At 46.1% G+C, this 15,258-nt stretch overlaps 1 protein-coding gene across 3 annotated transcripts in view; it reads right to left on the bottom strand.

Annotated features, from left to right (window-relative positions):
- Positions 1–15,258, bottom strand: part of FUBP3 (far upstream element binding protein 3) — a 56,727-nt gene that overhangs the window by 25,395 nt on the left and 16,074 nt on the right. For 2 of the 3 annotated variants that reach the window (XM_080667760.1, XM_080667762.1), the window contains 3 exons: positions 3,028–3,061; positions 429–478; positions 1–72 (listed from right to left, as the gene is read on the bottom strand). In XM_080667760.1, the coding sequence (XP_080523886.1) occupies positions 1–72; positions 429–478; positions 3,028–3,061 (156 nt within the window). The remainder of the gene's footprint in view (positions 73–428; positions 479–3,027; positions 3,062–15,258) is intronic. The other variant, XM_080667761.1, reaches the window with a different exon arrangement.

Here is a 15,258-nt window from a genome sequence, read left to right as displayed (position 1 = left end):
CTGAAGCAATCTGAATTTTGCAACCAGATTCTGTCTGAATCCGTGAAATCTGCTCACCTCCCCTGCCAATAACTGAAACAAATTGAACAGGGTCAGAATATGCCCCCCATCCATATTTAGCCATGCATGGATGACTTAATCCGACCAACATTCACACATGGCTCACAGCTAGACAAACCAGGTTGGCTTCAGCAAGCCCACAGCAACCATATGTGAAACATAGCAGACCGGGGGTGCTCGAGCTCGGGAAGGAGAGTGGGGGGGGGGGGGAAGAGTGCAGGGTGGTCTCAGCCTGGACCGAGGCCTGCAGCTCTAGGAGACTGGAGCGGAGTGTGCAAAAGCATTCTACTAAAGGTGATGCTCACGCCGAGAGCGGGAATGAAAGGGACAGACAGGAATGGGGGAAAGTGCAACACGTGGATACTTACTGAATCCAACCATTTTATCAGGCACTTTGAATTCTTCTGTTATTACCGCCCTAAAACAAAGAACATTTTGGAAAACCATGTAGAAGAATTCTGAAGCCACTTGAGGTTCCCCACATGTCCCATGCTGACCATGTTGGAAGATAAGGCTTAAAGGAATCGTGCCAACTTGGCCAGCAGGTCCATAACCATCTACAAGGGGCACCATCTGATGAACCTCTTGGTCAATCACTCTTGGAAGAGATAACGCCTCGCCCTGGCCAGGCAGCTCAGTTGGTTAGAGCATTGTCCCGAAATGCCAAGGTTGTGGGTTTGATCCCCAGTCAAGGTGCAGACAAGAATCAACCAATGAATGCATGAATAAATAGGACAATAAATCCATGTTTCTCTTTCTCTTTCTCTTTCTCTCTTTCTCTCTCTCTCTCTCTCTCTCTCTCTCTCTCTTTCTCTCTCTCTCTCGCAAAAAAAAAAAAAAAAAAAAAAGAAAGAAAAGAAAAAAGATCCAAGCTTCCATCACCTTGTGTCAGTGGAAGAAACCTCTGGGCTGTCATTGAAACCATCAGCTCCTCTCACACTGCTTTTTCTTCATACGGCGACAGTGTCCAGGAGCGTGGCCAAGTGCTGAAAGATCACCAAGGCCAGGACACTTAAAGATCCTTTGGGAAGTGGGGGGAAGCTGGACTTCCTTCTGGTGTCCTTTCTAGACGGAGAAATACCCAACTTTTCTTCAGCACCCGTTTCCCTATCTTTGTGTTGCTTTCTGGCCTCCCTCTAATTTGTCTGTCTTTTAGGGTGAAACGCCCCAAATGGAGCCAGAACCCAGCGGAGGCCTAATCAGTGTTGACCAGGACAGAATAATGACCTGTTACTCTGCACGGTACGTCTGTTAAATGCTATCCCATCCATTATGTGCTTGCTTTCTTTTTTTTAAAAAAAACAACTACTGCACTGGCTCTTTCAAACAAACTGTCAGATTTGCCATATAGAGTATTGTGGACAATATCCAATTTGCCCAACACCCCAGGAAGCAATTAAATCTAAACATGTATCTTAGGAGGAAGCTAAATGCAAGTAGTTTAAAAAAAAAGGTAAGCATTTTTAAACATCTCGCACACAGCTGGGTTTTACCCATCACGGAGAGAACTGGAGAAAGTGCATGTTTTCAGGGAACGTGCAGCACTTAGGAGAACTGCAATGGCATAAACAGCACTTGTCACTGTAACATCATGATGAGCGCGAACTGTCTTTTCCTCGTGGAGTTTTCATCCTCAGGTTTACATATGCCCAGGGATGCTCTCTGCCTCTTGGGATCTTCGGTTCATCCCCACATCAGGCAAGTCTGGGCTTCCTAACCGGTAACACTGTGCATGCTGGTGCTAAACCTTAGCAGGTCTAACATCTTGCAAGAGGCCGGGGTCCCTGTAGCTAAGAGACTGCTGCTCACGTGTGTAGCACAAACTATCTATATTCTCAAAAAATAATACTGGGGAATGTACTAGAAGCGGTTCAACACTATCACAATACAAAATGTCACAAAACTCAGCCCTCAGGAACAAGTTTCGCAGACTCTCATTGAGGAGGAAACATATTAAGATGAACTGCTTTGGGCCTCCAGCAAAACAAAGCTCTATTTTAAATGCAAGGCTGAAACTTGTCTAGAGCACAAAGTATTATCGTTTTGGAAAGTGAAATCCTGATTAATTAAGGTCTTATAGGAAAGTTACATTTGATACTAACAACCTTATTTAAAGTACTTTAATTCATTCAAAAACAAAGCAAACAAGGGAACAAAAAACCCAGGATAAATCTTCTGATTAGCTGATGCCTGGGGATGGCTAGGAACTCGCTAAGAATTGTGTCGCATACACAATTGCCGGTGAAGGTTAAGGATATGTTACAGTAACGGATACAAAACACACAATTTCATCCATCACAAGAAGCAGCGAAAGCATCGGTTCCAGTACATTTTATCCTTTTTGAAGGGTAACTATGTGACCACAATACCCTATCTTACAGACTGGTCTTTTTTAAGCCCAGAGGTCTTTTCATTTTTCTAATCCTCAGTGTTTAAGGGAAGGCCGTGAGGGGAAAGTGAGGCAGGGAATCAACTGGGTACTGATCCAAGGTTCTCTGGCAAGGCCCTATCACTATTGGGGGGGGGGGCGGGGGGGGAAGAGACCAGGTTCCTGGCCTCCCAGGCCCCTGATTCCTTGAGGACCAAAAGCTGTATCTTCACTTGGGAAAAGGACCTATTTTCTGAAGTGAAGAGGTTAAGGATTCATAAAACACGGGGAAAAATGTTAAAACAAGAGGGAAAATTTCATTGTCTCATTTTAAATTAAATTAAATGTATGTGAGCAGAAAGAACAGCTCCAACATTCTAGAAGTCTTTTAAGTTTACATACACTAACGGCTGATCTTTAATACGTTGTGTTAGTTTATCCTTTGAGCTTAAAAAGGGCTACAAAAACTTAAGTCTTAAAGATTAGCCCATGGTTTTCCACACTCTCAACCTCTGACTTTCTAACACTCTAGTACAGATGGTGGATCAATAAACAATTAGAAATGATCAATAAATAATAAAACATAACCCACTGCTTACCTTTGATGTACCAAGGCCCCTAACTGGTTACCTACTGTGGCAAAGAGAAAGAGAAAAGAAATATCAAAGCATTAGCGCGGATAAACTAACTTCATCCTTACACAAGTTCTTACCATTTCAAGGGGAAAAAAAGAAAGGCAGAAAGAAAGCAAATAGTAATTTAGGCTCAGTGGCTGAAATGAATGCGTTATATGATATGAAACAGGAGGGGACGTGTTGATCAGCACAGTCTCTAACTCAGTGTCCAGCTGAACGCAGGATAAGAAATTGATCTGTGTGTCCACATGCTGAGAAGCCTGGGAGAAAATCCTGCTTGCCTAAAGCCCTCTCACTTCCTCCCTCCCTCCTGCTCTGGATCCAAACTCAATGCAAAGATACCGAGGGTTCCTTCTTTCTCTTTTTAAAACAAATGAGAAGATCTGACCCCCTAGCTCAGAAGCATTGTTAGGGACGGCCCCTTGGCAGCTGCAGTCACTAAGACCATGCACATATGCTCCTGCCTGCCATGGGGCGCCCCCATTCTCCCCACCCTCCCAGGAGCATAAACTCAAGGAGGGGATCTGGCTTCCTCCCTCCTCGGGCCTCTTCACTGACCCACCTAGCAATCTGTGAGACGCTCCGAATGAACAACTCCTGCCTTTCAAGCCCATTTCACAGAGATAACAGTGCCGAACAGCCTCTGATTGTGAAAACCAGCTCCGTCATCACATTCCCACCGAACCTCCTCAGCTCCGCTTTTTATTTCAGTTCCTCCTCTTTCGTGTCCCTGTCACTGCTGAGCAAAAACGATTCTGTGGTGTTTCTCTCCTGGCAAATGCAGCCCAGGAGACACAGTCAGCAGACAGTGCACAGTATAAATCCTACACATATTGCAAGAAACTGAATGAGCCTTATAATGTGCTAATGAGAGCATTCAAAAACATGGCTAGGGCAAGTTCTAAGCAGGACAGATAGGAGATAAGTGTGAAGGATCAATGACATGACCCTCAGGACAAAGAGTGACATGGTTTAGCATCTGAAATACAGGATTCCAATTGCTCTTCCTTCTGCTTAAACTTGACCGTCTTTCTCTGACTGGACAGGATCTGGTCATAAAAAGAAGCCAGATGTGCCAAAACCGGTTTGGCTCAGTGGATAGAGCGTCGGCCTGCGGACTCAAGGGTCCCAGGTTCGATTCCGGTCAAGGGCATGTACCTTGGTTGCGGGCACATCCCCAGTAGGGGGCGTGCAAGAGGCAGCTGATCGATGTTTCTCTCTCATCGATGTTTCTAACTCTCTATCCCTCTCCCTTCCTCTCTTCCTCTCTGTAAAAAATCAATAAAATATATTTAAAAAAAAAAAAAAAAAAAAAAAAAAAAAAAAAAAAAAGAAGCCAGATGCTGCTATTTTAAAAGGAGAAGAAAAACACCTAGAGAAATAATGCCAGCAAAAAGTAAATGAAGCTACTGAGTCAATACCGTATTTCTTCTGGATCAATAGCAAGATAATGGTCTGCAGCCAAAATATTGACATCATATACTATTAACCTGCTTATCTCGGGGATAAGAGTTGTTTTGCATTGACTCCTAAGTTTTTCTTTTTGCATTTCCAGTTTGCATATGACAAACGCTCTGGCTTGGGGACTCTCACTCCACATGAAAACGGGACAATTAGCAGCTTAGGGAAGAAATCCTCACCACACACTCAAGCCCTGAATGTGTGAGAGAGGAAGGCCCATCACCTAAGGCAGTGGGAATGGAAGGAAAAGCTCAGAGTGCCCTCCAGCTGGGTCAGCTGTCCCGGTGAAGGGTCAAGCTCAGCCTCCCTGCTTACTGCCAGAATTCTTCTCTTAGGGGCACAAAATCCACTGCAGACTGAGGAACCTAAATGCCTGGAACTGATGAGAACACAGAGGAGAGGCGTCTGCTCCCTAAACAGAGCACCTCGGCCAGACCGTGGCTCCTGGCCTGCATGCTGTGCGGTTAAGACTTGTCAAAAGGCCCTAACTGGTTTGGCTCGGTGGACAGAGCGTCGGCTTGTGGACTGAAGGGTCCCAGGTTCGATTCTGGTCAAGGGCATGTACCTTGGTTGCGGGCACATACCCAGTAGGGAGTGTGCAGGAGGCAGCTGATCGATGTTTCTCTCTCATCAATGTTTCTAACTCTCTATCCCTCTCCCTTCCTCTCTGTAAAAAATCAATCAAATATATTTTTAAAAAAAAGACTTGTCAAAAGGCTGATGATCTTCAGCTATTTCAGACAGAAACGCACGGAGAGTAAAGGGCAAGGCTACCGTAAAGGACTCCATGAGATCTGGGGAGCATTCGAAGGCTCCTGGTCAAAAAGCCATTTGAAATTTTGTGCTCACCACGGAAAAGGAAATTCCTTTTTGGTGACAAAGTATGTGTCACAGGTACCACGCACGGTGTCCTTTCTGATGGCCAACTGCTCTGCTGACGAGTGCAGGTGCTTACAAACCAAAAACAAGAGCGCACACACCCTCAGCACACAAACAGATGGACTGCTGAGAGCCACACCACCCAGGAAGGCAATCAGTTCAAATCCAGACCCAACTCTCAGTTAGTGGACTCTTAAGGATAAATGGCCTCCATCCTCCACGCCAGTGCTGCAGCCAAGGCTGAGACGCCTGATTTAAAGTTGCACTCCCTTCAAAAACATTCCCATTTGGTGCTTAAAAATGAAAAGCGGCAGTTAGGCAGGGGCACTGGGCACTCACTCAGCGCACTGATAATGTCCAACTCCACGAAAGGGGGGTGGGGGCCTGGGGGGGTTCTGCTCCGTCTTCATGATGAAGGGGGTCAAATGAGGGAGACATATGGGAACACCTATAAAGCTCAATTTAATGGTAACTACCATCATTTTACTGCAAAAAGGAAAACTGCTGAAATATCAGTCCTATTTCCCCTAATGGTGCATGCTGGTTGACAACAGTTCCTCTTGCCTCGGAAATTCACCTGCGCGCTCAATTCTAGCACGCACGCGTAAACACACACACCGGTGTCGTTCTCATTTGTCTCGCCCACTATATAATGGGCAGCCCCCTGGGCTACGGAAAAATGAGCTCCCCACAGAAAATATTCACACTACAACATGAGAAACTCTTTCTGAAGAGTAATACTCTGCCAATTTCAATAATGATTTTTTTGGGGGGAAAAACGGCAGCTGGACACATTTATTTACCCATCAGTAAGGAGAAAGTCTTCATTTTTTCTTCCCCCAAAAGAAATGCTAACAAGTGTCGCTGGGGAGCACAGCCAACCTTATAACCGGTATCAAATGGAATAGTGAGCCCCACCCTCCCTCAGAAAAGCCCCAGGAAGAAAAGCGCCCTCGCTCCTCCGCCAGCGCAGACAGCACGCTGGCCTCGCGCACAGCAGGGACCAGAGGCAGGTGAGTGGCGGTCAGCAGAGAGATGTCAGCTGTTTTTGCAGAACTGACAAAAATAATAAATAAGCCAGACCTTCCTCTTCAGGTTTTGAAAACAATCCTCCTGTGCTTGGCTTGGATTCCAGACTCCTCTGTCTCTGGAGCTAGCTGCAGCCATTTCTGCAGTTTTCCAAGCGATTTTAAAAAGCTTTTCTTCCAAGGACAATACAAAGGCTTCCTGTGTTCTAAGCAGCAACTCTCGCCCCGGGGCCTCAAAACACTGACATGCTGAGTTCAGCTGCAAGTCCCTAGACAAGTAATCTGTTACTAATTCTGCAAATTATTATTTTTAAAAGTGAGAATAAATTCAAGTTGATCTCAAGAATGCCCCTCACTTGCAGTCTAATACGCTCTTGTGAGTGGCTAAGAACACCAGCTCTACTTCCCAAGGTGCTTTCCTCGGTGCCGCAGCGGCATGCACCCCCTTAGTCCTACAGAGCCCTAAGAGGCAGGCGCTGGTATGAGCAGTCCCACGGTACCCAACCAGGAAGGTTCGAACACACCCGGGCCCTCAGAACAGTGCCCATGAGTGCCTGTGCCCACGTGCCCTCTTCCCATCGCGCCTTCCAGGTGCTGGGAGCTGGGCACTGTGCCAGGTCCCGGGGATAAAATGGTGAGCAAGATCATCTCTGCCCTCAAGAAGCTTCAGAGTCCAGCTGGGAAAGCAGAAAGCTCCATGAGCAGAAACCTGGCCTGGCCTCCAGGGATGTGGAGGAGTTAGGAACCCCAGTTCAAGTGCCTACTGAAGGCCTGACCCAAGGGTCTCTATAGTCAAATTAAGAGGAAAAGTACGTCAACACTACTGATTGACAGCACTATGCCTTATTTTCATTTAATCCAGTGGTTATGACATTCATTTAGAGGGTCATGACCAACTTTATAAAAAAATGAAATAGAAAACGAAGTGTTTATATAGTAATATACACATATATAGTAATACAGCTTTTACTTCAGTTATACATGTTTCAACATATGTTTACTAACTAGTTCTGGTGGAAATGTGAACATTTGTCACATGGTAAGTAGTATTTAGAAAGTTTGAAAATAACCTGTTATAATCCCGATGGTAGTCTCATTAAGTAGATATTATCTTAACTTGAGGTAAGAAAACAAAGGCTCAGAATGGTGAAGCAATATGCCCAAAGTCACACAGTTAACTGGCAGAGCTAGGATTCAAGCCCTAACCCACCAGACTTTGGAGTCCACATTTTCAAGCAGACACTATCATGGCCTTTGAGACAGAGACCCCAGGTTTGAAGTCTTCCTTCTGGTTCTTATCAGGAATCAGCTTGGTCAGATCATTTCTCAACATGTTTCTTTAGCTATACAATAAGGAATTTAAGCACCAACGTTCCTTCCAGAAGCGAAGGAACCGAATGATTAACCTACTCTTAATCTATACAGGAGCCCCCAGCACTCCATCTTTAAACCTGGCAATCACTAATCTCTTCTTCATTCCAAAGGGTTAGAGAAATGAGCTCGTACAGTCTGAACCATTTGCGTTGGCTTTTTCACTTGGCACAACTCCCTGGAGATTTCGGCCAGGCTCTTGTGTGCATCACCAGTTTGCTCCCTTTACTGCTGAGGAGTGTTGGATGGAGCCGTTTGTTAGCCGTCACCTGCTGAAGGACATCTGGGCTGTTTTCAGTGTGGGGCTGCTATGAAGATCTGTGGGTAGGTTTTTGTGTAAATAAGTTTTCTCTTCTCAGGAATAAAAGCCCAGGAGTAGAACTGTGGACTGGAAATGGAAATGCATGTTTCGTCTTATAAATTTCCTAGAGGCTGATGTGTTTTAAAAGCTCCTCAGGTGCTGCCTATGAGCATAACCAATGGGCACAGACAGTGGGGGGAAGGCATGTGCTGGGGGTGGGAGCGGCTGGGGAGAGGTCAATGGGGGAAAAGGAGACTCATGTAATACTTTAAACAATAAAAATTTTAAATAATAAAAAAAAGGGGTTTTACCAGATGTACAAACAAACAAAAAAACTCTTCCGGTGGTTCTAACACTCAGCCAGGGTAGAAAGCCACTCTGGGTCACATACTTTCTAAAAGGATTTTGAATAAACTATGAATCCCCTTTCAATTTGACATCTAAAATTAGCCCCTAGATCAATAACTGCAAACAGGTCTAGATCATTCATTTTTGTGGAAAATGGCTACTGTTTAACGGCCACTCACTTCTGAATTCTGACCCTAAAATGAATGGATGGATGAAAGGGAGGTGACTGCATGAGCCTTTGTCACAAGTTACGTGGATAAAATCAAAATCCGATCCTGTCACTACCATATATTTTTTAAATTGATTTTAGAGAAGGGACAGGGAGAGAGAGAGAAACATCAATGATGAGAGAGAATCATTGATCAGCTGCCTTCTACTGGGGATGGAGCCCACAACCTGGGCATGTGCCCTTGACCAGAATCAAACCCAGGACCCATCATTCGCAGGCCGACACTCTATCCACTGAGCCAAATCGACTAGGGCCCATATTTCTTGTCAAGACTCTCATGCCTTGTTACCTTGGGATTCCCCACCCTTTGAGGGGTTTGAGGATTTTATTTTTATTTTTTTATTTTTTTTAAACATATTTTTATTGATATTTTACAGAGAGGAAGGGAGAGGGATAGAGAGCTAGAAACATCGATGAGAGAGAAACATCGATCAGCTGCCTCCTGCACACCTCCCACTGGGGATGTGCCCGCAACCAAGGTACATGCCCTTGACCAGAACCGAACCCGGGACCCTTCAGTCCGCAGGCTGACGCTCTATCCACTGAGCCAAACTGGTTTCGGCAGGTGTTTGAGGATTTTACACACAGGTGAAAAGGCACGTCTCCAGCACAGACACAGTCTCAGAGAGCTCCACTTTCGGAAAGAGTGCACAGAAGTGAAGAGCTGGAAGAGGCTGCTTTAAACCCATCAGGCCCACCTAACCCCTGGTGGGTCTTCCTTCACCTAGCCTAAAGACTACCCCTTGAGAGCTGGGGCCCTGGTTTACTTCATTTCCTTCGGAAAAGGCCAATCTGCCCCTTCCCCTACGCCTCCCACCTCTCAGGAACTGAGTTTCCGTCCTGGCCCTTTATCCCTGCAGCATCCATCATTACCCTCCGCTGAGGGAAAGCACCAACATCTCTGAGATTCACTTTTCTCTTTCCAAAGCAGAGCTCTGGTACTTGCGGGCTCCTACCTGAGTGGTGCGGGCTACAGGCCGCCTGGACGCCCATGCCCGCTGGCAGCAAGAACTTTGGCTCTCACTACTGTCCTCCTTGAAAGTTTGGAATTTCAAAAATCTTTCTTCCTGGAGGGGTTGGGGGGGGATTGGGGGTATAGGGACACCTATGTAATACCTTAATCAGTAAAAAAACAACAACGTTCTTCCTCACTCTCTTTTTGTCTTTGCTCTATGCCCCAAGTGCCAGGGGGGAGAAAAACACTTGGAAAGGGCCACGGAAGTCTTCTATTCCAGGTGGTGGAGGCCGGGCTTGTGGGGCGCCTAGAGTAGTAATCCCGGGTCCCAGTCATGAGATGAGGACCTGCAGGGCCTGAGAGGTGTAACTGTCACCTAAGGCCCACAGCTAATTAAGTGGCAGAGCTGGGATTAGAACTCAGGTGTCCCACCTCCCCGATTTCTGATCAGGATTAAAGTAAGTCTGCGGGAGCAAACCCCCAGCATCGTCTTAAAGCACATCCCTGGACGCCAGTGGTAAAATGAAATTCTGGACTGGATTATCCAGGGGCCTGGCTTGCCTGGGTGGCTACATGAATAGAGCCCTGGAGTAGGTGAAGACTTTGAAAACTGAGGAATGAGTATAGAGATGCATTTATCCAAGGAAACAACGTGTTACACATTAAGCACACAGAAGAGGAGGAAGTGACAGCATCAAGAGTACAGTACTTTTCATCCGTGGATATATTTTTTATGAGATCTTTTAGTTTTTAAAATGTAATTTGTCATTTCATAATAGTTGGTGATTTCTCACTGACATGTAAAAGAAATATATAAAATATATACATATTTTATATAAATATATAAAACCAGAGGCCCAGTGCACGAAATTCATGCATGGGGTGGGGGTGTGTGTGTCCCTCAGCCCAGCCTGCACCCTCTCCAATCTGGGACCCCTTAGGGGATGTCCGACTGCCGGTTTAGGTCTGATCCAGGCAGTCGACATCCCTCTCACAATTGGGACTACTGGCTCCTAACCACTCACCTGCCTGCGTGCCTGATTGCCCCTAACCCCTCTGCTTGCCAGCTTGATAGCCCCCTAACCACTCCCCTGTCAGCCTGATTGACGCCTAACTACTCCCCTGCTGGCATGATCGTCCCCAACTGCCCTCCCCTGCTGGCCCGATAGCCCCCACTGTCTTCCCCTGCGGGGCTGAGGGGACTGGGGGACTCCGGTTGGATGAGGCAGGGCTGAGGAGACTGGGCGCCACCATCTTGTGAGGGCATGATGGTCAATTAGCATATTCCCTCTTTATTAGCTAGGACTGTGGATTTAATTGTAAAGAATCCTTCATTTGCCTTGCTGGTGTGGATCAGTAGTTGAACATCAACCTATGAACCAAGAGGTCACAGTTCGATTCCCGGTCAGGGCATATGCCCAGGTTGTGGGCTCCATCCCCAGTAGCGGGTGTGCAGGAGGCCAATGACTCTCTATCATTGATGTTTCTCTCTCTCTTCCTCTCTGAAATAAATAAAAAACATACATTTTTAAAAAAATATATTTTATTGATTTTTTTTACAGAGAGGAAGGAAGAGGGATAGTCAGAAACATTGATGAGAGAGAAACATCGATCAGCTGCCTCCTGCACACCTCCTACTGGGGATGTGCCTGCAACCAAGTTACATGCCCTTGACCGGAATTGAACCTGGGACCTTTCAGTCCGCAGGCCGACGCTCTATCCACTGAGCCAAACCGGTTTTGGCAACATACATTTTTTTAAAAAAAGAATTTTCATCTAAATGTTTCAGTCATTTTCTTTTTACCTCTATGTCAATGTGCAGAATGCAAAAAGATTTTTTTAAAAAAATATATTTTTATTGATTTCAGATAAGAAGGGAGAGGGAGAGAGAGATAGAAACATTAATGAGAGAGAATCATTGATTGGCTGCCTCCTGCACACCCCCCACTGGGGATCGAGCCTGCAACCCAGGCATGTGCTCTTGATGGGAATCGAACCTGGGACCCTTCAGTCCACAGGCTGAGGCTCTATCCACTGAGCAAAACTAGCTAGGGCAAAATGAATTGTTTTAAAAGAGAAAAAAAATTCTATTCCAATTTTTCCTGTAAATACTTCATTTGATAGTACACCCAAAAATTCTTCTTCCGTCACCCCACAGAAACATCATGGAGATAGAAGCAGAAGGTGTGGGGCTATTGGAAAGGTTCTGCACCCATATCAGAGAGAAGCCTTTGGTAGAAAAGGCAGGCCCATTTCAAAGTTGCTTGTGTGCGCTCCCCGCCCCCAGCAATGACAGAAACAGTGCTGCATTCACCGAAGTTCTGATTTGGAGTCGCATTTTACAGAGAGGGCAGGGAGAGTGAGCTTTATTAGATTCAAGTAAAAAGCCCAAGAGGCAATAATTACCTCAGACTCTCCCAGGGTAGAAACCTGGAGAAGACGCTCCCACTGCCCCTGGAAAGACGGAGGGGACGATAAGAAGAGCGGCTTTGCCATCTGTCTGCCAGCTCTGGGCTAAACATTAGAAATCACTCGTTTTCTCAGCGAGGCAGTTAGCAGTGGAACCTGAGACAGGGAGACTTGTTTAAGGAAATTAGGGGGGAGGGGGAACCCTCTGTACGCCTCTCTAACTGCAGATTAAGAAAGTGTTAGAGTTAATCATTTGACAAGGCTGGTTTGAGATCAGAGGCTGGCAAGCCGAGCCTGAGGGCCAGCTGCCTGTTTCTGTAAACAAGGAGGTCCTGGAGCTCAGCCACCACATTTGTTTACGTGTGTCCATGGCTGCTTCCAAGCTCATGGCAGAGCTGAGCAGGTGGGCAGAGACCAGGACCTGAAAGCCTAAAATATTTACTATCTGCTCCTTTAAGAAAAAGCTTGCCAAGTCCTAATTTCGATTAAACTGAAATTCACAGTTTTAAAACACGTGGCCAATGCTGTTCTCGTACATGTGGAGCTTACTTTTCAGAAAATTTTCTAAATGCAAATCACAGGATACGAAGGAGAATTTAGCATTGAGCATCTATTCCCTCCCGCCGTAAGGCAGGCTAGAAACAGAGAACACCTCGATGGTGAGTGAGGGCATGTAGGGTCTGGCCAGAGAAGGACACCTAGGATCTGCAGAATAAAGCAGGAAATGACATGTACCTTAAGGGACAAATGAACCTTAGCAGTCCAGAGCAGAATGGTGAGGGGACTGTAGGAAAAAGGGAGGAAGAGAGGGAGAGGAGGAGGAAGGAAGAACAGGAGACAAGAGAAGATAAAGAGGCTGGGTGTCACCTGAGCGGGTGTTGAAGAAAGGCAGAAGATGAGGATGAGGACAGGCTGCTAGGAGGAAGTCTTACCTATCAATTTCGAGACCTATGGGCTGAGTGGGAATCAGCCAGGTAAGAGCTGGGATGGAGGACATGTTTCTGGGAGAGCGAAGAGAACAGATGATCAGGCTGCTGAATGGGGGAGAGACCAGAAGGCCAGGTAGGTGACAGCCAGGTTAGGCTGGACCTCCCTGGTTACTGGAACCTGCCCCAGGCCTTACAGAAGAGGCAGAAACTGGTCAGACTGGCTCCAGTAGTGGCAAGAAGAAAGTACTGGATGGAAAGGGTGCCACACCCGACACCAGCAGGGAGATTCCCGAACTGAAGATTCTACACCTCAAAGGCTGGTAGAAAGCGTGGGTGCCAAGACTGAAGATGCTAACAATTAAAGTTATGTGACCCAAAGCTGGAGGGCAGGGCGCCAAGGCAGGCTCTGAAGGCTGAGCTCCAAACGCTTCCTGCTGGGTTCCAGGCGGCTGCTGACGGGCAGGCTCACAGACGGCTCAAACTGCGGCAACACCACTCACGCCAATCCCGTCTGCACCAGGAATAAACCTGTCCCCTGGCTTTCTGGCCTAGCACTTGTTCTAATCCTCCTATTCACACACCTGTCTGTCTATCTCAGTGTCCCGAATAAACCCTGGGTTAAGGTTCTTTGTGGTCAACTTCAGAGTTGAAATACTTTCAGAGACCTAAGTAACACCTCCAAAAACGGCTAGTGGACTGAACTTTAACCTCCTGAAGGTTGAAGAACTCCAATTCACTGGCAAGTTAGAAAGTTCACATTGCTAAACGTGATCTGGTGCACTTCTGTCAGAAAGCCCAGGCCAACCCGAACCAAACTCCGCAGGCCTTCGGAAATCCTCATTGCGAAGGAAAAGCGATGGAATTCCTGCTTGTTGTCTGTCTCTGCTTTGCTAACCTTTCCTCTCACAAACAGCAAGACTGTGCCCCCTAGAAAGCTGTGGGGCAAACACAAACACTTTCCTTGACAGGATCTGTTTATTCACATATCTAGTCAGGGGAACAGAACTGGCCCAGTGACCTATCCCCATCAGAATAAGTTGACAGCTGACTACAGAGGCTGAGGCGGGCCCCACTGCCCAGGGTTTTCTCTAAGATCAACAGCAAATCTCAAACTCTACATGTGGGGACCAACGTGGAGGAAAAGAATTCCTGTGATTCTGTTATTTAAACGGTGCTCAGAAGAAGAGGATTGACTTCATCGAACTGTAATGCAGGATGCAAAAAGCCTGAGTGACATTTCTTGTTCTCCGAATACATCTGTTGTGTAAGACACAGGCATCCAGGGATGCCAGAGGCCGAACATGGTGCCAAAAGGTTCTCTCTCAGTTCGTGCCTACTATACTAGTAAGATGGCTTCCTATTTAGAAGAAGGAAAGAGAGAAATTGTGTTCATTTTCTGATTACAAGGACTTAGTCCCCAAAAGGCAGGCGTGCAAAAAAGCATGGTTCTCAAAAAAGAGGTGCGGGAGCTGGGCGGAGGAGGGCAAAGGGGGGAAAATGAAGGTAATCTGTAAAAGGTTCAACAACAACAAAATGTGGAAATAAACAATAGGATAATGCACTGAACTTTCAAGGGAGATCCTGGACTTACTGGTGACTTACTAACTACAGCTGCTGGCTTCCTAGGTCTCTTTCTCATTAAGTTCAGAACCTTCTGCTCATTTCTTTCAAATGGGTATCAGAGGATTAACGGGGAAAAATGCCTGCAAAATGCCAATGGTCACATTTGCAAATATGTGGGTGTTCCCACGCAAAGAACACAGTGCACACCAGTCACTGGGTGCCGTTTCCACTGCAACTCGACTGCACACGTGGGTGAAAACAAGGCCGAGAGTTGTGAAACGTATTGATCTCGATTTCTGGAAACAGTGGGCCAGCGAGACTCTGTCCATTAACAAGATACGTGTTCAGTGCCAGACAACTCAGTTCTACTTTCCTATTGATGTCTCATAGGAGAAGCAGAAGCATAATTGCCCTAAAAAGGTAAAAAGCTTTTTGCTAAGGCAAAATGCAGAGAATGCCATTAGTCATATTTGGTCTAAGATCTCACTAACACCAGTCAAATAAAAGAAGCTCATGGCGTATTGTTTGGAAGCAGCAGTTTAAATGGTCACCGCAGTTCCAATGGCCTGGAATAGACTTTCTATGCGTGATCATAAACATAAACCGTTGTTTTAAACAGAGAACTTGTACACCCAAATGTTATCCCCTTAAAATCTTCACAGTGTGAATCTATACAGTTATTCCAAAAAGGTTCCCACATCCTATATAATAAAAGCCCAGTG

The sequence above is a fragment of the Plecotus auritus genome (assembly GCF_963455305.1).
Source record: "Plecotus auritus genome assembly, chromosome: 5".
In the NCBI taxonomy this organism is placed as follows: Eukaryota; Metazoa; Chordata; class Mammalia; order Chiroptera; family Vespertilionidae; genus Plecotus; species Plecotus auritus.
The sequence above is the reverse complement of the archived record's forward strand: the minus strand, read 5'-3'. Positions and strand labels throughout refer to the sequence as shown.